General features: G+C 51.0%; 1 protein-coding gene across 13 annotated transcripts in view; it reads right to left on the bottom strand.

Moving 5' to 3' along the window:
- COBL (cordon-bleu WH2 repeat protein) overlaps positions 1-27,738 on the bottom strand; it is a 260,115-nt gene extending 232,377 nt beyond the window's left edge. For 11 of the 13 annotated variants that reach the window (XM_032643490.1, XM_032643497.1, XM_032643495.1 and 8 more), the window contains exon 1: positions 26,506-27,738. In XM_032643490.1, the coding sequence (XP_032499381.1) occupies positions 26,506-26,627 (122 nt within the window). In that variant the 5' untranslated portion in view covers positions 26,628-27,738. Of the gene's footprint in view, positions 1-26,012; positions 26,270-26,505 lie in introns of those variants that run through there. The other 2 variants (XM_032643487.1, XM_032643485.1) reach the window with 2 other exon arrangements.
- Between the last annotated feature and the right edge of the window lie 226 nt (positions 27,739-27,964).

Below are 27,964 nucleotides of genomic sequence, written 5' to 3'. Positions count from 1 at the left end.
CCGTTCCGGAGCACAGGCTGTGGACGCGCAGGCTCCAGACGCGCAGGCTCAGCGGCCATGGCTCACGGGCCCAGCCGCTCTGCGGCATGTGGGATCTTCCCAGACCGGGGCACGAACCCGTGTCCCCTGCATCGGCAGGTGGACTCTCAACCTCTGCGCCACCAGGGAAGCCCTATTGTACTTTTTAATAAGGCTTTGCTGTGGATCTTTCCTCTCCAGTTGAAAGCAATGCTATTTCATTCTTTTAGATTATTGTAATACCTACTAAATTTCCCTATTTTTTTTTTTTTTCCCTGTTGCAGAGCACCGGCTCCAGACGCGCAGGCCCAGCGGCCATGGCTCACAGGCCCAGCCACTTTGCGGCATGTGGGATCTTCCCGGACCGGGGCACGAACCCGTGTCCCCTGCATCGGCAGGCGGACTCTCAGCCACTGCACCACCACGGAAGCCCAGGGCAACTGATTTTTGAAGAAGGAGCAAATGACAGTCTTTTCAAGAACTTTGTTGGAACAACTGGATGCCCTATGCCAGAGAAAGAAGAGAGCACGACAAGGAGGGGAAGAAGAACTCATCTAAATCTAATGCCTTATATAAAAATTAACTCAAAATGAATCACAGAGCTAAATGGAAAAGTAAAAACATGGGAGGAAATCTTCATGACCTGGGGTTAGGCAACAGTTCTCAGACATGGCACCCAAAGCATGTCTAAAGCATGAAGTGTAAAAAAAAACCCAAAAAACAAAAAAATGGTTTTCTTCACAATTTAAAACATCTAATCTTCTAAAACACTGCTAAAAGAACAAAAAAACAAACCACAGACTGGGAGAAAAATACCTGCAAATCACATATTTGGGCAAGGATTTGTATCACCTTAAATGACGACTCTTCAAAACATGGTAAAAGAAAATGAATAATCCAGTTAAAAATAGTCAAAAGACCGGAACAGAGATTTCACCAAAGAAGATATATGGATGGCAAATAAACACATGAAAAGTGCTCAACGTCATTAGCCATTTGGCAAATGGGAGTTAAAACCATGATGTAGTTCCACTCCACACCTATGAGAGTGGCTACAGGAAAAAAGTCTTGAAAATACCAAGAGATGGTGCGAATACAAAGCAACTGGACGTCTCATATCTTGCTGGTGGGAATGCAAAATGGTACAACCACCCTGGAAAACAGTTTGGCAACCCCATCTGACCCAGTCCAGGAACGTTTATTGCAGCTCAATACACAATCACAAGGCAGTGGAAACAACCCTGATGTCCTTCAATGGATGGACGGGTAAACGAACTGGGTTGGATCCACACAATGGGCCACGACTCAGCGATGAAAGTTAAATGAGCCGCTGAGTCACGCAAGAAGTCGAATCTCAGAGGCGGTCGCTGAGAGAAGTTACTCTCGAAAGGACACTCACCGCATGAGGACATTTAGACGGCATCCTCAAAAGACAGAATGGTAGTGATGGACAACAGATCAGTGGTTACCAGGGAGACTACGAGGGAGGCTGGGGGGAGTCTTGGGGGTGATGGGACTGTTCTGTGTATCCTCGTTGCAGGGCTGGCTGGTCGAGCAGATCTATCCGTGTGGTTAAAATTCAAGGAACTGGACACCAAAGAAGTCAAGCTGATTCTGCATGAATTTAAAAAATAAAATTTAGAAAAAACACAAAGAGAAAATAAGAGCTGGATTCAGGTGCCAGTCTTCACGATAGACGTCCATGGAAAATCCTTCTTCCCCCACCCTGCCCCCAGAACCTTCCAGGCCAGCGTCAGGTGTCGGTGCCCCATCTGCCCTCACTTCACACACACACACACACACACACACACTCACTCTCAGGGCCCTGGTGACAGCAGTACCACGTGACAGCAGAAAACCAATCGGTTTGGTTTTACAGACTGTAATCCCGGTTCTGTGATGCTGGGAGGATAAGAGAGAAAAATGCCAGCTCCCTGTTCCAGGTGGGCGTCAGATAAACGGTGCTGATGTGGGACTCACTCACACTAAAATACATCCCTTGTTTATCTGAAAAATCACACCACGGGCATCCCGTATTTAATTTGGCAACCCTAGGTCGCAGAGGTTCTCGGTGCCCTCAGGCCGTGGCATCCTCGGGACCGCTCAGGCGGGTGGGTATGAAGTGAAGCAGTCGGCCCGTGGGGACGCCCCCCCTTGCTTGCCCTCAGCAGGATCAGGCCACAGAGGTGGGCTCTACAGGCAGCCTCCCCGCCAGGTGCAGAGCCCAGGGCTCCTCGGCCCCTTCATCTCACCCCTGCCCCAAGGGAGAGCTGCTGTTTTGTGTCCTGCTCCAAAGCGATGGCTCCAGACTGTGCTTTGCCCACCACCCCGGGCTCACGGTCAGACACCCAGCCCGAGGCTGTGTGACTCTGAAGGACTCTCTGCGTCTCCCTGAGCCACACGTAAACGAGGCCAGTAGGACCCATCCTGCCCTCCCCACGGGCCTCCGTGGACAATGGAGACTCGGTGCCGGCCAGAGGGATTGGCAAAGGGCCCCTCAAATGTCCACTGTTCTCTTCCTCATTGTTGACAAGTCACCCCACCTGCTCACCAGTCCATCCATTCTATCTGTGACACGCGTCTCCATCCGCGCCAACAGCCTGTCCGCGGGCTCCGATCACAACCTCTTCTACCTGGGCTTCCACGGCAGCTCCCACCTCAGCCTCCTGCCCCAGCCTCTCCCTCCCCATGGCACCAGGGCTGTCTGCTGACACAGCTGATGAGCTTCCATCCCCCCTCAGCAGCCTAGCAGATGGACGGGATCTAATGGGCAGCACGAAGCCCACCATCCTTCCTCCCTGGAGAACCAGCTCTCTCGTCCTTCCAGAAACAGGCCGTGCTCTCAGACACCTCCATGCCTCGCTCCTGCCATCTGCTGTCCCCTGGCACGGAAGGGCCGATCGTCCATTTCCTACCCATGGCCTCCCAGGCGCACAGACACAGCCCCGTCAGCGCGTGCCTGGAACGTGGTACCCACGACATGGCACCCACAGTGACCCGGCTCCATGACAGGCTCCTCCACTCTGCCAGCAACTGACCTCACACTCCACACACAGTAGGTGTGCTAACAACGTGTGTCAGGTAGAAGCGAGCATCTCCGGCAAGCCACGGAAGGTAGGTGGGCAGCAGTGACCACAACTAACCCCTGCGAGTAATTAATGATCTCTCGGTGCCAGGAAAAATGATGCCTCCTCTGAGGAACAGAGCTTGTCCTCCTTTCAGTGATGAGAACTATGGCAATCAGGGCTTCCCTTTCTGCCCAGCTTGTCAGAAACACAAAGACAAAGCCAGTGCCCCCTCACTGCACGTAGACTTGCTTTCATGGCTGGCATCCCCTGCCCCCCTCTGCATTCCCTGGCCTGGTTTTCTCTTTCGGTTTTCATTAACCTTCCTGCATACAGGCCCTAGGCCAAGGCTGCAGGGAAACTGATGAGACACAGAGGAAATGCACATGGCAGGGCAGGAAGATGGTCAGAGCAACCGTAGAAAGTGCGGGGAAGTGATCGTCCCAGCGAGCAGCAGCTGGAACCGGGACGGACCACGTTTTCAAGCCGAACCAGAGGGGCAGCATTTGTGCCAGGCCAACTCCTGCACCTGAGCAGACACGACGGGATCGCACAACGGCATCCAGGAGCGGTGGTGGCACTGGCCAGTGCCCTACTCCGAGTCATGCCAGGACACCGAGGGCCACCAGCACGGCTCACTGACCTTTCTTGGTTGTTAGTCGATGGGGAATGTGGGTTGTGAAGCGACAGGCAAGGCAGACGGATTGGGCTTCCCTGGTGGCGCAGTGGTTGAGAGTCCGCCTGCCGATGCAGGGGGCGCGGGTTCGTGGCCCGGTCCGGGAAAATCCCACATGCCGCATAGCGGCTGGGCCCGTGAGCCATGGCCGCTGAGCCTGAGCGTCCGGAGCCTGTGCTCCGCAACGGGAGAGGCCATGACGGTGAGAGGCCCGCGTACCGCAAAAAAAAAAAAAAAAAAAAAAAAAAAAAAAAAAGCAGACAGATTGATGGCCGGAGTCCTTCCGGCAGAGGTTCCCTGAAACCCGAGAGGGCCCAGCTCGGGCCGTCATCTGGAGAAAACCGTGCCTGGGTCGGTCACAGAGTGACCTGGGCCTGTCCTCCCAGCCTGCCTCAGCCCAGCAGCCAGCGCACCCCAAATCCTGGAAGCATGGGCGTCACCTTTTCTAAAACTCCGAGGTGACGGGTCAGACGTCACAGCCCTGGGTGTGCAGCCGTCCCTACTACTTCTTCCCTGGCAACCTCAGATTCCCCCCATCTCTCAGATTAATGATTCAAATGATAACACCAAATGCCAGACCACACTTCCCCGAAGATGCCTGGCAGCTCCCGTTCAGCCGTTCCGCACCCCTCCGTCCACGTGAACACCTGGCCTCCCTTCCATGCGCCCTGGAGCACATGCTCCATCACCCCTTGCTGCTCTCTGCCAGGCCGGGGTCCCTCACCTGCACAGGTGGGCACACAGCACATACCCCCTGATGAGAGCTGCGAGGCTGGGACCCTGACACACGCAGAGGGAGCTGGAGGGACAAGAAGAGGCAGGAAGGACAGGAAGATGCTGCCGTGAAGGAACCAGGGGAAATGAGCTAGAATGAACACAGTTGCAGCCGAACTCTTTGTTTGACCTGTTGTCCTAACCAGTAGGTTCAGCTTAAGAATCACTTTTGTAACTGTTTTAAGTTACCTCGAAGACAATCTGGGCAGTTGAAGTAAGGACAGGAAATTCACTGCTAGTAGGGAATTACTGTTAGTTTTGTTAGACATGATAATGAGATAATGGCCATGAACAAGTCACCCTGTCTATTAGTCAGTGATGCCCGCAGAAGGATTTGGAAACGAAAGGGCAGCGTGAGGGCTTTGCCCATACAACAATCGAGCCAAATAATACAGAGGTTTAAAGTTTTTAATGCATGATAATGGGCACAAATGGGCACCTGAGTAGGGCCCGCCCCCTGCGCCCACCCATTATGCTGTTCTCTGCCTTTATGTATGTTTGAAATCTGCCATCAAATTTTTTAAAAGGAGAAATGCTCCATTTTTGTCATTCCAAGTCATCCACTGAATGGAATTAGCTGAATCTTCAAATCGACTGCTGTTCATTACTGAATTTAGGGCAGTCCTCTGAAAAGTGATCTAGTCTAAAATTCTCTTTTCCTTTTTTTTTTTGCGGTACGCAGGCCTCTTACTGTTGTGGCCTCTCCCGTTGCGGAGCACAGGCTCCGGACGCACAGGCTCAGCGGCCATGGCTCACGGGCCCAGCTGCTCCACGGCATGTGGGATCTTCCCGGACCGGGGCACGAATCCGCGTCCCCTGCATCGGCAGGCGGACTCTCAACCGCTGCGCCACCAGGGAAGCCCTCTCTCTTTCTATTTTTAAGGTGGATACTATTTAAAAAGGAATGATGATCATGTGAAAACACTGCTGAATCAGAAGCTAGGAAAGCATTATTCAGCTACTTCCCGGCACCCTGTGGTTTGCTCAGGGCCAACTAGTCACACTCCCTGCGAGCCACTCCACCTGCACCCCCGTAAAGAGGGCCTGGACCCCAGGGATGCCTCGTACCCCAGGCCCAGGGCACCCCTGCAGGTGAGGCTAGTGATCCTGGCTGGACGGATTCCATTTCCCGCTGAGTTAGGACAATTACTGAAGAAATAGCTGCTAACACATTTGATGCTCCCAGGAAAAAATTTACATTTAAAATTTAATGAACTTCGCACACACTAGAACAGTGAAAACTGAAGACGGACCCAGCGACTGTAATTCTCCTCCACTGCGGGTGGAGCGCAGAACAGTTCAGCAGCTTGGAAAACAGCTGGGGGCTTCTTAAATGGTAACCGCACACCCACCGCTCAACCCAGCCGTTCCACTCCTAGGTTGTTACTCAACAGAAAAGGGACCTATGTCCACACCAAGACCATAAACGAGTGCTCGCAGCAGCTTTATCTGTAGCGGCCAAAACTTGGAAACAACCCAAATGTCCATCAACAGGAGAACGGACATGCAAATTGTTGTAAATTAATAAGTGGAAACAACCCTCCTGTCGACAGAGGAACAAACCACAGAAATACCAAGATTATAAAGGAACATCAAAACCATTACGCTGAGTGAAAAAACTAGACAAAAAAGAGTATGTTCCACCCAGTGCCACGTAAAGAAGATTCTAGAAAATGCAAACTAACCTATAGTGACAGAAAGCCGACCAGGTACGGGTAGAGGGAGAGATGGGTTGCAAAGAGGCAGAAGGAAACTTTTGAAAGGGAAAGAAAAACCCTGCATCTGGATTGTGGTGATGGTTTTCCAGGGTGTAAACATATACCAAAATTCATCAAACCATATGCTTTAATTACGTGCAGTTGACTGTACAGAAATATACCTCAACCAGTAGTTATAAAATTCAGTACATCTTCTCAACCGCACAGAGGAAAAAATAAATTCCCGAAAAAGAACCTCATCTTCAAACTACTGAGAAGAATAGCGTGAGTGAGATAATGCATAACTGAGGTCCAGAGGCCACTGGCTCCAGCGCTAGTTACTCCCTACTGAGTTCAGATCCTGAGGTCAGGACAGTGTTCTCAGCATAGAAAATACACCTCCTCCGCCTGGAGCAATTTGCCTACGTTTTCCATCAGTGAGGATCTACCTTAGTCCTAACTTTGTCTAAACAAAGGTTTGCTATCTTTTCTGTATCTGATCTTACTAGCCCAGGATATATGCATACTCTTATATCCCCTGCAGACCCAGCACTGTCCTTGCACGTGGTCTGTGCTCAATTTCTGTAGAATTAAGTTTCACCTGTATCACTTATTCAATTAAAGTTATCAAAATTGTCCCTTTTAAAAAAAATAACAGCCCCAAGTAAATGGGACCAGAGAAATACTCTGATGAGTGCCTGCCCTCGCAGGCAGTGCTGACGCAGGCCTGCCCTGTCACCACATGACTCCCGGGGGTTTCTGTGCAAGGTCAGGGCCCACCCAGAAAAACAAACATGACAGCTTGGTGGCAAGGTGCCGGCACGCTCCCGGGGTCCTCAGGTCGGGGTCCCCCTCGGCTACCACGTGCCACGTGCTTCCTGCAGGGCCGCTCGGACGACGTGTCCAAGAACTGCCACCAAAGCCAGGTAATTTGCAGTTCAAACTGATATCCTCGACTCTGGTGTTGACTTTTCTGAATAGCGTCCGGCCCTGACAGCCTCCCAGATGTCTGCACTTCTCCACCCCTCTTTATCCTCCTTTTTGATCATGAGGAACAGAGAACTCCCCATTGAATAAACCTCTGGGTGTCTATTTACATGAGCTAATCTTGGTGTGATATTTACAGCTCCTCCCTCCTGGCTGCTGCGGCGTCTAGAGGCGTGTTATATTTAAGAACTGCTTCAGCAGAACCATTTTCTGAGAAGGCCTTTCATAAAAATAAACCTGCCTGATCTCTGCCCCGCCCTACAAGCGGGACTAATTGCTCCTTCTTTTCTGGGTGTTCCTGCAGCACTCTGTACATACACACCGCTGTCACAGCGTTTGTCATCATGACTCGTTTAGAGGCCTGTCCTTCCTTCTACTCCGTGGGCTCTGTCAGGTCAGGGACAAACTGTCCACACCCAAGAGGCCAGCCCACGGATGAATGAGTTTTCATGAATTCTTGTTCTTAGAAAATCATAGCTGATTAAATGAATAAATCTTTAAAAGGGTCCTACAGGGCTTCCCTGGTGGCGCAGTGGTTGAGAGTCCGCCTGCCGATGTAGGGGACACGGGTTCGTGCCCCGGTCCGGGAAGATCCCACCTGCCGCAGAGCGGCTGGGCCCGTGAGCCATGGCCACTGAGCCTGCGCATCCGGAGCCTGTGCTCTGCAACGGGAGAGGCCCGCATACCGCAAAAAAAAAAAAAAAAAGGGTCCTATATCAGTAAAAATGGACCATTTCATTTCAAACACCCATTGTAGGAGGGAAACAGAACACAAACTTAACAGAGTAGATCATACATATATGATTATCACCCAGTGTGTGGGCAGGGAATGCTGTCTGCCATTCCAGTTCCACGGGGATCAGGCCACTGAAGCAGCCCCCATGGTCCACCCTGAGGGGATTCTGGATGGAGAAAAACAAGATACTGGCTCCTAGATAGTAAAGATGTGAATCTAAGGGATAATTTCAATGAGCCCAAACTCTTGCATCTTCCCATACATGGAAGAACAGTAAAATCATTAACTTGAGACATCTGGTTTTTGTGATTAGCATTAGTCTGTTGATGTTTGACTACATGTTTTCTTTCCAGCCGAAGCTCCAATATATCCCAGCTTCTCTGGAGCAGTTCCTCAGAGCGAACTGAGAGGCTATCTCCTGGGCTATAGTCCTCGGTAAGGTCCCCGAATAAAACGTAACACACAACTTTTAGGTCTTACGTTTCTCTTCAGTGGACAAGAAAAACAAGAGTTTGTCCTAAGATGCTGGAAGATGTTTGATGAAAAAGATGTTTGATGAAAAACATTTTTTTAAATGAAGCTTGTCTTTACTTCGTTTTTGGTTTTGTACCAAAGAATCTTTTTACGCCATTTAAATATTTCATGTCCTTTTTGATCAACAATTTACGTTTCAAGACAAGTAATTCTGCAGGAAAACAACTAGATAAATGACCCCGCAAGGGTTTCACAGAGCCTTCTGTTTCATGGGGGATGCCTGCGAAGGCTTTATAACCATTTCCATGTTGCGACGTTGCCGGTGACTCACAGCTAGAGGCTAAGTATAGCAGGAGTGCTTGCCTGCAATCTGGGCCTGAGGGGCGTTTTCCAAGGCAACTGGGTTAAACCATGTGAAGTGTATTGAAACGTAGACAGAAAGGCCTCTGAAGAGGAAATTATGGAACAACAATTTAGAACAATTGTGCTAATCGTGCTAATGGATGTGGTTCTTTCAGACTAAACAAAACTTGAGCTCCTTGAGAGCTTGAAACAGTGTCTTTACTCAGGCCATTCACTTTCACACTGGACGGGAGGATGAACAATGCGATGGACGAAGGGACGGATAATCTTTACCCAGGATTGGATACCTCAGCCACCTGGGAGCTCCTTCAAAACCTACTGATTGAGCCAGGAGCCTGGCTGCCTGGGGCAGGGGCAGAGTTGGCAGTTAAGAAAGTCCTATATTCCAGGGCTTCCCTGGTGGCGCAGTGGTCGAGAGTCCGCCTGCCGATGCAGGGGACGCGGGTTCGTGCCCCGGTCCGGGAAGATCCCACATGCCGCGAAGCGGCTAGGCCCGTGAGCCATGGCCGCTGAGCCTGCGCGTCCGGAGCCTGTGCTCCGCAACGGGAGAGGCCACAGCAGTGAGAGGCCCGCGTACCTCAAAAAAAAAAAGAGGCCCGCGTACCGCAAAAAAAAAAAAAAAAAGAAAGTCCTATATTCCAGAGAACTTTTGCAAATCCCTAGCCTTGACAATGCAGTGAGGCAGGAAAGAGGTAAGTCAGTGAGAATTACAGGAATTCAGATTTTGCTGATTTTCTCCTCTCTCTTTCTTCCTAAGGTCGCAAGTTTCAAACTGGGTGCAGGAGGAATAACCCCCCTGCCCATGGGCCCAGGTTCCAGGGGGCACTGGCCAGCAGCATGCCTGGTACCTCTCCAACCCAGCTGGAGGGTCTCAAGGAACACCAGCCTATGGGCCTGGGCCCTGCTGATGGTGGGGTGATGGCGTGGGGACAGCAGGAGGCTGGCAGAACTGCTCCGAGAATGACAGGACATGTCCACAGCTGCAAGTGCCCAGGGAGGGGACATTGTGTTGCTTCCTGGCCACAGGCCTGGGGTCTGTAACCCTGAGCAGGTGGGTTAACCTCTCTGGGATTCAGGGTCCTCATCCCCGAAATGATGACAATAACGGTACCTACGTACGTGTCTACTGAGAGGAGTAAATGACACAGTGCACAGCAGAAAGCCTGCAGGCACCCTCACACCACATCCACAGACCAGAGCTGCCGGTCTGTGGCCAGGTTTGGCCAGGCCACTTCTGTGATGTCCCAGCAGGTCAAACTGCTGTGAGAGCTTCTGGACACCATCTTGGCTGCATGCTTCTCTCACTGCAGACAGCTCCACAGACCACGCTCTGAGTAGCAGTGGCCTCAGGCCTGCTGCAAACACAGGATATGTATCTCTGGCCCTCAAACCCCGGTTCCCTGGCCTTGCTTCTTTCTTCCTTTGTTATTACAAGTGTTCATATTTGCCTTCGAGACTTAAAGGCGTGGATACTGAGGCACAGACAGCCGACACGCTGGCCTGGTCCTGATGCTAAGCCAGACAGAGCAGCACGTGCTCGGCAGGCCTGGGCCTGACGCCCCGAATCCCGTTACCACCCCCTGTGTGATGCGGGATACAGGCTGGGGCCACTGCCTCGAGGATGAAATGGGTGCTCGCCTTCTCCCAGAGGCCCTGGAAATGAAGTGAAGTGCAACCTGCCAGCACAGCACCCCCAGAGGCCCCGGCTCCAACCCACCCTCGGCCAAGGCTCCCTTTCTCCTGAAGCAGCTGCGTCTTCTCAGCGGGCCTGACGTCACCCAGCTGCTCACACCGCCCCACATCTTCCCCTGAGACCTAGAACTTTCTTCAGGGCCCACAGCGACCTTTCCACAAATATCTGAACCATGCACTGCGGGGTAACGAACTACACTAGGCCCTGTGTCCCTGGGTTCAGATCTGGGTTACCCATGCCACACATCTGGCCCTGGGGTTACCCATGTCACCTAGCTGGTCACACTCCTTAACCTCTCTGTGTCTCACCTTCCTCATGAAAACCAGGGGAAAGAGCAGCCCCTCTTCCGGGCTGTTGGAAGGATGAAGTGGGGTGACACACAGCGGCACTGTAAACGGTGCCTGGTAAGCACCCCACTGCCCGTGCCCTCCCTGAGCTGTTGTCACTCTCTCCATGCAGCCCCCACCCGCTAGCCTCACCCACAGGCAATACTAGCATCTGAGTGAGTGAGTGAGTGAGTGACTTTCTGCCCAGCTCTGCCGCCTCCGCCCAGGTCCGGCGCCCCAGGTCTCGGGGTTCAGAGCCTCGCCACCCAGAGCCCGGGGCACCCAGAGTCGAGCCTTGCTTTCCACTCACAGGCTGGAGGCGAGGTCAACCTGGTCCCTCGGCCGGGTCCATGGTCCCTCTGGCTGACCCAGCCAGTTCCCAGACACTCCCTTTCCTCTCTGGCTTCTCTGCCATGCTGGCCTCGGTGGAATCTTCTAAGAAGAAGCTCTGTCCATGGGGATGGAGCTCTTCTTCTCAAATCCCTTTGACCGATCCCCCAGTTCTTCAAGATGAAGTCCAGACCCCCGGGCTGGCCCTGCAGACCACACGCTGTGGTCCCAACCCATGGTTCAGGCATCTCAACGCGCCATCCTCTGTTCCCTTCCGTCCTCCGGGGTGTGTCCGCCTGCCAGTTAACCCCATGGGGGTGGGAACGGGCCCCTCACTCACTCCTGGCAGCCCCTCCCCTGGCACACAGCCCTCATCTTCCACCACCCAGACACACCTGATCCACTTTTCCACCCAGCTCCAAATCTGACCGGCTTTTCCTCACCTCCTGGCTTCAAACAGGGGCCCTCCTACAGTCAGGGCTGCAAGACCTTCCTTTATGTTGGTTTTAGCTGCCCTCCAATGTCTTGGCTTGGCCTGGTCCCCTCTGAGTCCTCTTCCCTGTGCTCAGAGATGTTTATGAAATAACTGTGGGCAGTTTGCTACGTAGAAGGGCCAAGATCTGGCCTCGCCGCCAGCATAATGAACAAGGAGGGGTTATATAAATAAAACAAGGATGCCGTGATTTCCAGCCGTCAACTGGGATGAGAAATGCTACTCTAAGATATTCTACTGCTGACGCGAAATGAGAAGACCATTCTTTTTTTTTCCTGAAGAGCCCCAATTCTGGTGATCACCGTGCTTTCAAGACTAGGAACCTAACTGAGTTCATTTTCACTCCAGTTCACTGGTCATGAACTGCTGCTACAGTTTTTACTACTATTTTAAGTGAAGACCTGACACAGGAGCCAGAGCGCGGCTGTCAGAGGGGGTCACAGACAGCTGAGGCCATCACGGTGACTCATTTTCTGGCATGTGCCTAAGCATTGGCTCGATGCTCCCAACGCAGCGCCGAACCTATGACAGCAATACACCACTCAGAGGCTGTGTTCTTCGAAATAAGCTACCGTTTCCACTGCTGTGATACAACCCTGTACTTCACAAACGAGCGCGTTTGACACTACAGTCATAGGTGGATGTTTTCCCAAGCCTCATTACACAGTTAACACAACGGACCATAATTTCAGGTTCAGGCTTTTACGTTCACTTGCAGGGAGCAGAGATGTAAAAACTTGTTGTGCCCTTTTATAGAATCTGGAGACAGGACCTGCGGCAGAACGTGGGCTGGAAAGGCCATCATCCAAACCCAACAGGGAGGTCAAGGTGCACATCTGCTTTTGTGTACACAGCGAGGGCCCCGTGGGCCGTGGGAGGTGGTGGTGGGGCAGCCCCCTCACCCCGGACTGGAGAAGCAGCAGACACAGAGGCCGGTTTGACCTCCCAATTACCACTACTTTCCTGTAGCAAAAACAGAGAGTCAAGAGGGAGTCTGTCAAAACAACAAATATTGTTGAACACCTATTTATCTCAAACTAATGAGCTTGGAGTGGCGGTTGACCAAGCTCTGAGATGTTTCCTGTGACAAACATAGACAGACTTATCAGAATTTAGGTTGTCTACGGAATCTGACTCTACCGGGGCATGTGTAAATCCTCTGGGTTTTTCCGTTTGGATCAGCCAAGTGTCTTCATTTCCCGACACTTTCCCCAGTGGATCTACAGACTTGCTCAGTATTTTACCTCGTTTCCAAACATATGTTTTTCAGGAAATCAGCCTATGGTGTTATCTCGCAGAGAGGAGTCTACAGAGCAGCTGATCAAACACATGTGAGACATCGCTGACTGCGTTCCACGCTGAACCTAGATTATTTATTTTATATTCTCTTTAATGGGTAAAGGATGTCATGCAATGATGTTGGACACAGCTTAGGTTTGGAGCAAAGACCTCCTCCAAGATCCTTCACTGGACCAACAGTCGGGAGACCCCAATCCAATCACAGGCGGCTCCACCATCTCCATATCAGTCAAGACAAGACCAAGGATGAAGGGATGCCCAGGTCCAAGTGGCACCAAGAGGGTGCATTTGAAGACCTTTTTGTCCCACCTGCCATTCTTTACATCCACACCCTCATCATGGAGGTGACCAGACAGCAGCAAGCCACTCGCTCCTCCCTCAAAATCCCCAGCCTGCAACATCAGGACCTCCTGCAGAGCAACAGGTGCTCACTACCACACGTGGACAAAAGAAAAGGGACATAAGTGAAACCTGGTGCAAAGCTTTTTCTCCCAACAATATATCACTTCTGCACGTAGAAAATAAATGAAAACATGTTTCAATGCCAATGCCTATTCAGCATTATAAAAACACGCCCTACCTAGTCTACCTATAATAAATGCTGGAGAGGGCGTGGAAAAAAGGGAACCCTCCTGCACTGTTGGTGGGAATGTAAATTGGTGCAGCCACTATGGAAAACAGTCTGGAGATTCCTTAAAAAATTAAAAATAGAGCTAACATATGATCCAGCAATCCCACTCCTGGACATGTATTTGGAGAAAACTCTAATTCGAAAAGATACATGCACCTCAGTGTTCACTGCAGCACTATTTACAATAGCCAGGACATGGAAGCAACTTAAATGTCCATCAACAGAGGAATGGATAAAGAAGATGTGGTACATATATACAATGGAATATTACTCAGCCATAAAAAAGAATGAAATAATGCCATTTGCAGCAATGTGGATGGACCTAGAGATTATCACGCTAAGTGAAGTAAGTCAGACAAAGACAAATGTCATGATATCGTTTATATGTGGAACCTAAAAAAACAAAAAAACAAAAAAACAAGATGCAAAGGAACTTATTTGCAAAACAAAATGAGACCCACAGACATAGAAAACAAACTTAGGGTTACCCTAGGGGAAGTGGTGGGGAGGGATAAATTAGGAGTATGGGATTAACATACACACACTATTATATATAAAATACGGAAAAAACAAAGACCCACTGGATAGCACAGGGAACTCTACTCAATATTTTATAATAACCTATAAGGGAAAAGAATCTGAAAAAAATAGGTATATGTATAACTGAATCACTTTGCTGTACACCTGAAACTAACACAACATTGTAAATCAACTATACTTCGATTAAAAAAAAAAAAAACTCCCTACCTATATAACAGTGTTATGAGAATGAAGTGTGCACCCCTCCCACACACGAGTGTATTATTAAAACCAGCCCAGTTTAAAAACAAGTCATCCATTACTTCCCATTAACCTTGCCAGGTAAAGTCTAAATGCTGACATACGAATACCTATCATTTTCAACTCAGAAAATGAGAAGTAAACAGCAAGAAAACATTCCAAACATATAATTTCCCCCTGGGGTTGCCATTCAGATGTCTTGTCTAAAAAGCAATGTTTTCCACTGACCGACAGTGAAACTAAAGAGAGAAAGGGCATATTCTTCCGACTCCGGGTGTGTCACTTATCAGTTATAACTGACAGATGGAAAGGATTCCACACAGGTTAAGTAAAGCTTCATAAAGCATGATAAGTTATTTTCGTTGAGTGTGACTAAAAACAAGCTTAAAAAGAAGAAGAAAACACACCGAGGAATGATGGGCTGGCACAGACCCTGGGGGGCTAAGAGCACCTGTACAGGGACCTTCACGACACTAAGGTGCCCCCAGGTGGGCGCTCAATCAATTCCACCTGATGATGACGGCGATCCTTTCCACCTATGAGGCCCCTTGGCGTCAGCTGCAGGACAGAGCAGCAACAGCGCTGCCCTGAGGACCACCCGGAATATCCTGCCTCCTAGCTCCTCCGTGCTGGGAGGCCAGAGATGGGGGACATTAACCCCAGGAGCCCCCATCTCTGACGCCCACCCACCTGCAGGAGGTGGGCGGTGAAAGCTGCCAGGCTTACTGTGACACTCACAGCATGACCCATGGTCCGGCCAAGGCCGCCCACAAAAAATCACACCCCCAGCCCTGTGAGTCTGAGTCTGCGTAGCTTCTACTTTGAGGGCAGCCCGTCTGTGGGGCAGGGCAGAGCCCTGCGCTTTCCCAAAACCTACGGGCACAAGACGCAGTGAGCTGAGTGAACACCCTGGGCCAAGGGAGGTGCTGAAACGTCTATTAATTCCTAAGCCAGGATCGGCAGAATGTCTGGCTGGGGGAGAAGTCTGCATTCGAGGCGTCACGTTAATTCACAAACACGTTGTCTGTGCTCCACAAGAGCTGGGATCCCACCCCACTTACCTCTCCCAAAACAACACCCCACCGGGGCGACTCAGGGTTGCACATCTGGAGACCTATCAACACCGCTCCCATCAGGTGGGTAATATCATGGGTCCCACACACAAGCAAGAAGCCACTCGGATGCTGACAAGGGGACTGTTTCTCCAGAAAAATGCCCTTGAGAAACACAGGTGGTTCGGAAACAGTCCAGGGGCATCACCCGCGGAAACCAGATGGTAGCTTTAGCCAACGGGACTTTGGAAGCTATGTCCCAGGCCTCTACTCTGTGTGGTGGGTGACCTCAGGGTGAGGGGCAGGACACCAGCCTGGAGTCTTCAGCCATGTGACAATCTCACCCATAAGCTGTAGAGAGAATTACATCCACCAACTTTGGAGCACCTATGGGGTTCCAGCCTCCTGGGGTGGGGCTGGTGACGCCTGTCCCGTCAGCTGGAAACCATTAGTATCACAGATGACTAAAAGGCTGAAATGAGGCAGGCCCTCGCGAAAAGCATTTCTGTCTCCTCCTTTGAGAAAAATGTCCAACCCCAAAGGCAGCATTCCAAAAACGTGAAACAGGATGGTCAGTGAAAAAAGAATTGACGAATAACAAGGAAATACTTTACACTGAAATCTTTTTCAATTTAAATTCATCTCGTTCCCAAACTAGTTTTCATTACTCTTCTGAATGTGGTAAAATTCGCCCCCCCAACCTCGTTCGGGACAACTCTGCATCTGTGGATCACTGCATGGAAACCAGGCATCGGCACCTGAGAAGCGGTGGGGGAGGGCAAGGGGGGTGATGTAGGGCGGGTAGGGCACGAAAGACACTCAGCTTCATGACCCCGAGGAACACCTCTCTGTAAAAGCTTTTTTTTTTTAATTGAAGTATAGTTGATTTTCAATGTTGTGTTAGTTTCTGCTGTACAGCAAAGTGACTCAGTTATACACATATATATATATATATATATATATATATATATATACACATTCTTTTTCATATTCTTTTCCATGATGGTTTATCACAGGATATTGAATACAGTTCCCTGTACTCTACAGTAGGACCTTGCTGTTTATCCAACCTATATCTAATCGTTTGTATCTGCTAACCTCAACCTCCCAATCCTTCCCTCCCCCACCCCCCTCCCCCTTGGCAACCACCACTTTTTAAATCCACTGACAGGTCTGCAGACCACTCTTCCTGTGCGTGATGCTGTCCAGACACTGTTAACCACTGAGATGTAAGAAGGGGTTTAGACACAGCATCAGAGGGAGAAAGTTTTCAAGCCAACTCCATGTGATAATTATAGGCAGCAAGACAGACGGGCGGGCAGACGGGTGGGGAATTCTGGCAGGGAGCTACTCTCAGTGGCAAATGTCTAGATTCTGGCCACAGGGAATCAGTCTCTTTCCAACCTAATGGCTTGTTTATCGAACATTAGTGGATTTTGCTCTTAATTAATAGGGCTCCAGCCAACACAACGATCACTGTTTGAAGTCTCAGGAATTGGCCATGGGAACACAAGTCTACACTTTTGCTGTATTATCACTCCCACCTGAGCTATTTTTAAATTCAACTCCCTAAACATCAGGTTTGCAAGAACTGCCAGAATCTGATTTGGGAGCCTGCTACCGTGCCCAGGGCTGGGACTGAGCTTAAACATCACGTCCCCGCCACCTGCACACACACAGGCGCGTGCACACGCACTCGTGCTCACAGCCCGTTTTCCCAAGTCTCCTAACTCAGTTTGCTACCTAAGCATTGAATCATTCAAGCCGCTTCCACGTAACCGAAGGGTCAACACATCTGGTCCACTCCCTGAGCTGAAGGCCGAATGGAGCACAGATGCTGAGACAAATGCTTTGCAGGGGTTCCTCGTCCTGTCTGCCATCCCCTTCCCAACCTACCTAACTTCCCAGGCGGGAACCCTGATTCTCCTGCTACGGCCACCCCGGGGGCCCAGGCTTGGAAATCTTCCTGCCTCCCCCACCCCCACCCCCCTTTTCAGGCTGGTGCCCATTCTGAACAAGACACAGTGGGCAGGGCACCCGTAACAGGAACAGAGACATCGTAAAAAGCAAACTGTTGGTGCCCTGATCTGTTCCAAATGAAGCCATGGGGTCAGGGCCAGGCTGGTACATGGGGCTCTCCTGGAAGGCCCTGGGGGTGGTGTCACTGCCATCCAGAGATGCCAGCTGCCCAGCAGGTGCTGTCACAGACCCACAGCCACACTGTGGAGGAAACCCTGCACCACGGCCGTGAGGGATGCTCAGAGCAAACTAAGGCCACGTTTCCAGCAGAGGCCCAGGAGCCGCCAGGGGCCCCCAGTCTGAAGAAGCTGGGGGTCCCCCAGGACCCTGGAGGAGGGGGAGAAGCAGGGACACCTGCCTGGTCTGCCCACTTTCACCTCAGCTCCCCCCACTCCCCACAGGGAGTCAGAGGCTCGAGCATACTAGCAACGATGCCGGGAAGCTCCCTGGTCCCGTCCCCTCTCCCTCCAAGACTGGAAAGGACCAGGTGATGAGGACACAGCCAGCGGACAGCATGCTGGAAACAGGAGCTCCTGGGCGCCGCTGGTGGGAATGCCACACGGCGCAGCTGTTGTGTAAAGCAGGACGGCGATTCCCGAAAAGTTAAACACAGAACTGTCTACAGTCCAGCCGTCCCACTCCTGGGAGGATATGGGGGAGGGAGTCAAAGCAGAGACGGGTACCTGCAGTCTCACGCCCAGAGGGGCATACTTCACAGCAGCCAGTGGTGGAGACAAGTGCTGTGATTACACTTTCAGCCTTCAAAAGGAAGGAAATTCCGACACCCGCTACCACACGGATGAACCTTGAGGACATTCTGCTAGGTTACATAGGCCAGTTACAGAAAGAGACATACTGTATGAGTCCACCTATATGAGGTCTCTAGAGGAGTCAAATCCACGGAGACAGAAAGCAGGATGGTGGGCGCCAGGAGCTGGGGGAAGTGGGTGGGGAGTGAGTGTTTAATGGATACAGAGTTTCGGTTCGGGCAGAAAAAAATCGTGGAGCTGGAGGTGGTGACACCTGCACAAGTGTTAACGGACTTAATGCCACTGAGCTGTACCAATGGTAAACGCTATATCATGTAAATTTTACAACGATAAAAACAAAGACTGGGTCAACAGACATGAGCGAAGGGAAAGGGCACCTCAAAGGAAAGGGCACGTCCCCTTCCTTCCCCCACCTCAGGCTGGGTTGGGGCAAATGGCCCCGGCAGAGCCCCCAGACAGGGAGAAGCAGGTCCCCTGTGACTTGGCATCTTGTCTTAGCCTGTTCGGGCTGCTATGACAAAACCCCACAGGCTGGGTTGCTTCTAAGCAACAGTCATGTATTGCTCGCAGTTCTGGAGGATGGAAGGCCGAAGTCGGGGTGCTGGCGTGGTCCGGGGGGGCCCTATTCCGGGTTGCAGACTCCTCACTGTACCTCCACACGGTGTAAGGGCCAAGGGAGCGCTCAGGGTGTCCTTTATAAGGGCACTAATCCTAATCCCAATTATGAGGGCCCCACCCCAGAAGCCCACCTCCTAGTATCACCACCTTGGAGGTTAGGAATTCAACATGTTCAATTGGGAGGGACACAGACATTCAGACCACAGCAGGACTTCCACAGACTTTCATCTCCTCTCTCAGCCACCATCACTTTGCATCGTCTGATACTGTCACTCTACTTCCACAAAATCAGACGTCCAACACATCTCAAGTCTGCAGAGGCAGGATGGCACAGCTGGCAAGCCCAGTCGGAGTGGATCGGGCTGAATGGTGTAGTAACAACTGACCTTTCTGTTGTCCTATAGTCCGGCAAAAGCCAGATGAAGCAGCCAGTTTTTTTTTTTTTTTTTTTTTTTTTATGCGTTACGCGGGCCTCTCACTGCTGTGGCCCCTCCCATTGCGGAGGACAGGCTCCGGACGCGCAGGCCCAGCGGCCATGGCTCACGGTCCCAGCCGCTCCGCGGCATGTGGGATCCTCCCAGACCGGGGCACGAACCCGTGTCCCCTGCATCGGCAGGCAGACTCTCAACCACTGCGCCACCAGGGAAGCCCAAGCAGCCAGTTTTTAAAAAGTCAGTTTTGACAAAAGAAGGGTCTATAATTTCTGGGAACCCTTCTGATCCTATGATTTTAGGTCTCATGTGAGTCTTGAGCTCATCTTATCCAATACCCTCCACGAATCATGGGGAAGCAGGGCTCATTTACAGAATTGCAGCTGTGCATCGTGTCCCGTGCCACAAAGTTATGACACGATTATCACCAGGTAGCATCCCTGCCCCCCAGGAGCTCGTAAGTCAGACGGTCAGAGACGAGTAAAGGGAAACCCACATGAGGGTTTCCTACAGGGGAATCACCACTGCCACAAGAGGCCAAGGTCAGGGCTCTCATCCGAGACTGGAGGGGGGGCGTCTCGAGGGCCTTCGATGGGGCCCCCAGCTGCAGCTGGGTGAGGGGGCAGCATCCACCTAGGAAAGGAGAGGAAAAGCCCACGGGCCTCGGGGAGAGAGAAAGTCTGAGAAAGCAGGGCACAGTCTGGTTCGGGAGGGATAAGGGGGCAGGGAAAACAGAAGAGACTGGAACTGCATGCCCTCTAGGGTGCCACTGGCCACACCTGGCTGTTGACATTTAAATGAATGAAAATTGAAGAAAGTGAAAAATTCAGCTCCACATTTCAAGTGCTCAGTGGCTCCTCGACTGGACACAGATACAGAGCATCATTAACCCTCACAGAATTTCGTGGGACAGCACCGGGCTGGGAAACAGGCAGGAGCTACCCCAGGACAGGCCAGCAGGCTCGGCTCAGAAGGTCAGTTTAATCCTGCACAACTGACACCGGGACCCGAGTCTTCTTATTCCTGAGCCCGTTTCCCTTCCACCAAGCCTGCCTGTCTGCCTTTGATAGGAGAGAGTCAAACAGGGTTAATGACCAAGCACAAGGCATTCTAGATTAGGGAGATACCCGTCTGGCCCAGTCGGGGTGCGAGCATGTCCACGTGTGTCCACGTGTGTCCAGGGAGAAAGACAGCCTGCTGCCCTCGTCGGGAGGGAGGGGAGAGTGTCCCCAAGACAAGGGTTCCTCCTCTGAGATCTTGGACAACACGGTGAGAAGGAAGGGGGAGAGCAATGAACCAGGACTCCTGGTCTGCCTGGCTCAACTTTGGGAATCTGTGTCAGTTGTTTTCAAAAAGGATAAGGACTTCAATGATCTTTCTAAAGCAACCAGTGTCTCTTAAAAAGGTAACATTTGGTTTGGCAGAGGTGGGGACTGGATCTACAACAGGGTTTGTGAGAAAGTGTTTGCGGTCTGGGAACCTGTCTCATCAAATGTACCTCAATAAAATACATCTTAGCCGTTGCTTGAAAAGCTTTTCCTTTAATTTTTAAATAGAAATGATTTTGGCTGTGGAATTTATTCTCATTGAACTTGACCTGTAGAAGACACGGTCCTGGCAAGCAACAGCTCAGCGCCTAATTAGGGGACAAATGGAAGCCTGTGAAAACCCTCAAGGCTGCAGTGTGCCCCCAGCCGGGGAAGTGAGCGTCCTCATTTCTGAAGCGGGGGACCATCCCTGAGAAGGACGGGAGGAAACGCAGATGCTGCCGGAGACCCACCGGAGTACGTAGCAAAATCTACTTTAGAATAAACACCATTAGGTCTTGAAAACAATTACCATCATTAGCTGTGTATAAAAGCAAATGAAACCATATAAAGTATTGATATAAGTCAGAAAAAAAGTTGAATACTACGACTGGAAGAGACAGGTTAAAAAATAAGGAACTATGGGAACATGAAGGAAAAGTGATAAAAGATGCTGCCATCAACTCAGGGGCTGAAAGCCAGCAAGTGGTCCTGAACAGTGAACACTGCAGGACAAGGTGAAAGTGGAAGCAAAGGTATAAAGTGGTAGGGGGTAGGGGAGAGATTTAAAATTCGCTTAGAAGAAAACCATAAAAGAGTAAAAAGGCAGATTATCACTATGTCAATAACATACATCAAAATTAAATGGCTTAAATCATGAAAAAAATGCAAAGATGAAGATATATAAAAGCCTTCAGTGGATCAGGAAATATCAAATCTATATTCTATATTCTGTTATAGTATAAAGCAACTGAAAAAAATGTACAACTAAAATTAACCCGAAACGTACAATCCACAGACCCCCACAATTATATGAGGATGGGGAGAGAATAAAGGGGTGCGGGAAACACATAATAAATACACGACCTCTCCACTAAATGTTTTTATTTAGTTCAAGTCCAAATCACAACCAACTGCTCCCATGTTTTAAATTTGCACATCCTCAGTCTAAACATTACTTTGATGTCAAATATCTCGGCTCACTTTTTAAAACTGATGGTCAATTAAAAATTTAAATTTAATGATATATTTAATAACAAAGCACAAAAGGCCTAGAAACCTAAACTGCTTCTTGCTGTGCAGACAGCCTATAATCACTCTTTTCTTAATAATTATGGAAGCATTCTCGGGTGTTCAGAAATTACTTCACTTCCCAGGTCCCAAATTAAAGCGGCCACTGGACCCAGACCTGCATGCACGTGGGGGTGTCACTTGCCTGCACCTACCCAATAATAATCCACTCCGCTGGTGCCAGAAAAGTCAGGCAGGGAGGGAGAGAGGAGGGGCTGCAGGCCGCCGTGCCCAGAGTCAGGAGAACCCAGCACAGTACAAACGTCATTACAGCAAATTTAATCGTATATTAGCTTCACCTTCATTATACAACCACTGAGAAATACTTACAGTGCTCTGAGGTTATTTGCTATTGTAACAGGGAAATGTCCAACTCCTCTTACGTGTCAAGAAAATTTTAAGAAAAACTATAATTACAAAAGGATAAAATTCCTAGGCTTCCTTTCCACTTTATATCAAACAATAACTTTGACATTCTTAAATGAACTGCCAACATAACATCTAAAAAATACAGCTCAAATTAAATGGGAAAAGTTTAATGAAGCCAATAATTAGACACACTGTCATTTTTAAGGATGTAAATACATTTTCTAACACATTGGCCAAAAGCCAAAAAACTTAAAAAAAAAAAAAAAAGGCCTAGAAGCCTAAACCTGTTATTATGGGGCACACCTGTTAATATTTTATTATCTCTGTATGCTCGTGAGAGGTGAGGTAGGAAATGCTGAGTTGGCCACCCAAGTTTACGGTCGGGAGTAGCGGCCTCCTATACTGAACGTAGGCTACGTTGGGTGTTGAAAGGACTCAAGTAGCTCAAGTTACCCACTTGAATTAATATTTTAAAATTTATTTCTTGGGCTTCCCTGGTGGCGCAGTGGTTGAGAGTCCGCCTGCCGACGCAGGGGACATGGGTTCGTGCCCCGGTCCGGGAAGATCCCACATGCCGCGGAGCGGCTGGGCCCGTGAGTCATGGCCGCTGAGCCTGCGCGTCCGGAGCCTGTGCTCCACAACGGGAGAGGCCACGACAGTGAGAGCCCCGCGTACAGCAAAAAAAAAAAAAAAATTATTTCTTGTTCTAATAACTTGATTAAATAAAGATGAATTTATGCAGAAAAAGAATTACCATCTATGTCTCCAGGAAGCACACTTTTTGACGAGACTCACTAGAAAACTTCCACTGATTTTTATATCAGCACACTGCCTGAATGCAGTCAATGGTCAAAGGCACCAGCTGTTTAGACATTTCATGTCACTGGAGACTATTTTATTCTACAGAAATACGTGTTATCGCCATAGGAAAAAAAAAAATTAACCAGTATCCTACCAAACTCACCAATGTTCTGTCTCTTATTCATATAGGGTCCAGTGGGACAGTTAACCCCGTGTCCATCACCAACTACTGGGATGAATCTTACACATACTCAAACTAAAGGTAAGCCAATAAACTTTGTCTTAAATGGACTTAAAGATATTTTAGAACCTCATCCAAAGGTAATTTACCTTTACTTGCATTCTAGAATATTCCATCCATGATACCTCAACTGAGCTCTGAAATTCCTAAAACGTCACATCAAGTCTGACTGTTAATTTTTGCGTGTCTTCTTTCCTAAAAGAATACTTTCCCCGGACAGTTTTAAGTTCATCTTAAGTTATGATTTTAATGAAATTACTAGTAAAAACCTATAACTTCAATCTAACTAAAATGTATACTTGTGTTCTCAACAAAGATAACAAATAACTCTGCATTAATAATTTCGGCAGACATACGATGGGTGAGTTTCCATTCACTAAGTCCTCTGGCCCTTCAGTAATCCTCAAGAAGGGCTGTCATACACCGTATTTTACAATGGGAATCTCCTTAATTCATTGTCCCCCATCCAGCCCATTACAAGGAAAAGTGCCAGTTTCAGTGAACGACAACAAATTCGTTACATCAGTTATCTGCTATCGTGCAGAGAAGTGATAACTTACCAAAAGTGGGATTGGATAACGAATCATGGCAGTATCAGAGAAAAACAAATTCCCCGGAGTCCGTGGCAAGCACTGCCTTATTCTTAGGCAACATAGGAACCAGTCAGAGAGACGAGACTGTAATTTCGGTGAAGAACCAACAGAAGCTGACTACCACCAATAATGTACCAAGGCCAAAATTTTCACATCTGTATCTTTCCTTTCTGGTAGGCAACCAATACACCTAAATCATATAAAACATTCAAAAAAACCCAAGACCATTTCTTTCCTCTGATTTTAAGCACGTTGATATTGCTTGACTTCACTAAAATGTACTAAAACAAATGAAAAATGATACAGTAATTGGGAATAATAGACTTAAAAGCACTATGTCTACATTTCTCGGACAAAGATGTTCAAACAAGCAGATCAGAGGTTCTGGATGTGAGTGTGGGGACAGAACCAAATGCATCAATAATAACAATCTCACTTTTGTTACCATATCCACAGCAAAAGTCCTTAGTCTCCCTGGGGGACTTGGACATGAAGGCCAACCAGAGCTCTGCAAAGCACTGTGAACCAGACCCAGGGTGACTGCCCTCTTGCTTACACAGTACCAGCCTGGAAAGAGGGCCCAATTCTTAGGGCTCCCCGTTTCACTTCTACAATCAGATTCCTTTAAAGGATCTCACAGATAGTTTTTGGATACTGTTTCACCGGCCTCTTAAATGTTCTCTGCTTCAAATATATTTCTAAGGTAGTTTTGCCAAAAAATGATTCCATCTCCTTAAACAGGCTCATTAAATAAGCTCCAAAGATGGCAGATTTAGAGGCAATTATGTTTCACATTTCTCTAAGTCATTTTGCAATGACCCCTGCCATGAAAAAGGATTTCCCACGTGTATTTTCTTTGCAGGAGATTTATTTATTCAAACGTAATTACATAACCACTAAGCGCCCTGCAAAAGAAAAAAGTTCTTTTTAACATTCCTCAGCCTCAGGATTATTTGATTTACTAACCTGGCTCACTTTTTCCTGGCATTAAAGGGAGAGTTAAAAAAAAAAAAAAAAAAGCCAGTTTTTCAAAACCTTTTGCGCACTTGGGCAGCACCGCGGCCTATGGGCACACGCGGGCAGGATGAGTCAGTGGGATACACTGCAAAGAAATGAGATTAGTTGTCCCCAAAGCTGCCTCGCTGGAGACCAGTTGCTAGAGGGGAACGTGGGCCCTTTCGGTAAGCAGGTGCAGGGCCCACCCCAGGCACTCATTCCATTTGCAGGACTCATCACACATTTGCTCCAGGCCCAGTAAGACAGTTCGCAGGTCCTGGGTGCGCCCCGCGGAGAAGCAAGGCAGCCGCAAGCAGAGCGCGCAACGTTGCAGCGCAGCGGCCGCCAGGCCCCGTGGGGTCGTGCAAGGTTCAAATTCCGCCTCAGGATCCGGTTAAAGAGCAGGCTTGTTTTTCTTGTATTAAGGAAGTCACTCTTTCTGCGAGTAAAATGTGAACGTGACATGCAATCCACACACGCGAGGTGTGGGGATGGAAAACAGACCCCGCGAAAGTTTGGGCAGGGGCAAGACCACGCCAGCCGGGATGGGAGCCCCGACTATACTCCGATGCTGGGGTCCCTGACGCGGGCCCGGCCCGCCCCGCCTGTGCCCTGTGCAGGGGAGCCCCGAAAAGCCTGCCGGGGCGGGGGAGCAGCGGTCAGGAGAACCTCCAGGGCAGTGCCCTCTACACAGCCCTCCTGAGACCGCGGCACCCAGGCGCCTCCGGGGGCCCGGAACCTGTTCCCCTTCCTTTTGGGGGGAAGGTAGAGCGGACGGTGGGGCGGGGTGCCGTGCCGGGTGCGGGGTGACCAGACTGGAACGCGGGCGGGAACCGGGCAAGTCAGCGACAGGGCTGGGGGCCGGGGCCGAGTCTCCACTGCCTTCCAACCCCACCCCCCACCCCGGAGAGCCCTCGCGGGTGGCAGAGGAAGGCTCGGGGCTCGGTGGGGCTCTGCCCGCGGGGACCCCCCCAAAGGGATCGCGCCCACAAACGCACCCACGCGAAAAGCGCCCGGGCCTCGGCCTGACACTGTTACCCGGGCAACGACCCGGGAGCACAAAGTACACAACCCCCTTCCTTCGCGGGGCGCGGGCCCGCGGGCCGGAGAGAGGCGCCCCCGTCCCGAGTGCCCGCCGTGCGGGCGCGGGCGTCCGAGCCGAGCGGAGCCCGGAGCCGCTTACCCGGTCGGGGGCTTGGCCGCCGAGGCGCGCGGCGCGTCCATGGAGCCGGCGGGCGGGAGGCGCGGGCGGCGCTCTGGCCCCGCGAGTCAGGCGCTCGAAGCCGCCGCCGCCGCCTTCATTCACTTTTTCCGCGCCGACCCATCGTCCTCCCTCGCGGGCCGGCGGAGGACAGCGGCGGGGCCGGGACGACGGAAGGGGCTGGAACCGACCCGCGCGGGCGGGAGCGCGGGCCGCGCGGGGAGGGGCCGGCGCGGGGCGGGGGCGCCGGGAGTAAGGTGCGCCGCGCCCCCGGGAGCGCCGCCCCCGCCGCCGCCGCGCGCCTCCAGAGCGGCGGACCCGGCCCGCGGCGCGCGTCCGGGACGGGGGCCCGGCGGCACCGGCGCCCGGGGGCGATTCCCGGCCCGCCGCCGCGCTGCCGCCCGCTTCTCCCGGACCTCTGGGCCCCGGGAGCGCGCCGCGCCGCGGCGGGGAGGAGCTGCGGAGGGGGAAGCACCTGGCAGCGGCGGGGCCCGGCGAGGGCGAGGTGGGCGGACCGGCGGGAGGACTGAGGTTGGCGATCGAGGAGTGAGTGAGCGGTGCCAGGCTCGCTGCCCTGGAACCCAACAGAACCTCCATCCGGGCAACGGAGCTCTGGTGCGGTGGGTCTCAAAGTGGGTGCCTGACCTGCAGCATCTGGGAGCCGGCTAGAAATGCAGATTCGGGCCCCGCCCCGGCGTCCTGAGCCGGAAGCTGCGGGCGCTGGAGCCGGCCGGGAGGTGCTCCCGGAGCTCGGGTGGACGCGCGCTCGACTTTGCCTAGTTGTTCTCGAGGCACCGCGGTCGCGCTGCCCCGCGGTGGGTCCGAGTGCCGGCCGCGGGCCGAAATGACAGCAGAGGTAGCCCGCGGAGGGCCCAGAGCAAGCCAGCCAGAGGCCCCCGATCTGGCGAGCTTCACCCCACACGCCTCCTAACCCACCCCAAGGCCACAAAAGTGATCTGGGCTAGTGCGAAAGTCTGATTAACAGAAATGACTCTTTGCTGTGGTTCCAACGACTAGACTAAAAGGCGAGTAAGTGAGCCTGCAGGGATCGGTGTCGGAGGAGGTGCTGCTTCGGATCTTAAACTTGGATGAAGAATCCCGAGGCCAGCCTAAGCCGTCCTCCCGCTACCCTCCAGCTTTCCCATTAACGAAGCGGGGGCGGGGGGCGGTCTAGACACAGAATGCGAAGTCCTTGCTCGGACCTGAAAGGCCTTAAGTGCTGAGGCCGGGGCGCCCACCCAGAGGCCTCTTCCTACCTCGGCGCTCGGCCTCGGAGCCCAGCGCCCTGCGGCTCTGCCCACCTCAGGTCTCTGCATGGGATGCTCTGCCACGGGACTGCCCGCCTGCACCGTCCCACCCTGCGGTGCCTGCTCAGATACCATACCACCTCCCCAGGGAAGCCCTCCCGGAGCCCTCTGTGTGAAAGCACAGACTTAGTATTGCTCTGCTTGTCCTGAGTTATTTTTCTTCCAAGCATTTATCATTCTGTTTGTATATATATCAATAGTATATATATTTTAGTATATATTTGTTGTTTGCGTGTATTTAAATGTTTGTTTAGATTTATAAAGAACTGTTTATGCTTGCATTATAAACAAAATGTTGCTTATATATGAATGTATTTATAAATTTTGTTCATATTTATATAGGTATATAAACAATTATGGGTGCATACATTATAAAACAATGCAATATAAATATATAAGTACATCTCATATTCAGCATGTTTCTGGCCATCTGTCTCCTCCCCTAGAATTTGATCTCAGTGAGTGTTGGGCCTTTGTCTGTCTCATGCATCACTGGACCCCCAGCATCTAGGACAGTGCCTGGCAGGTGGAGGGGGCGCTCCATAAAATAACCAGTGCACTGAATGAGTCTCCACGACTCCTTCCCCCTCTAGGTTTGGGGGTCAGGGGCTCCTCCCCAGGGTCTCA

Source organism: Phocoena sinus, chromosome 9, assembly GCF_008692025.1.
Source record: "Phocoena sinus isolate mPhoSin1 chromosome 9, mPhoSin1.pri, whole genome shotgun sequence".
In the NCBI taxonomy this organism is placed as follows: domain Eukaryota; kingdom Metazoa; phylum Chordata; class Mammalia; order Artiodactyla; family Phocoenidae; genus Phocoena; species Phocoena sinus.
This window is presented reverse-complemented; position numbering and strand designations above follow the sequence as displayed.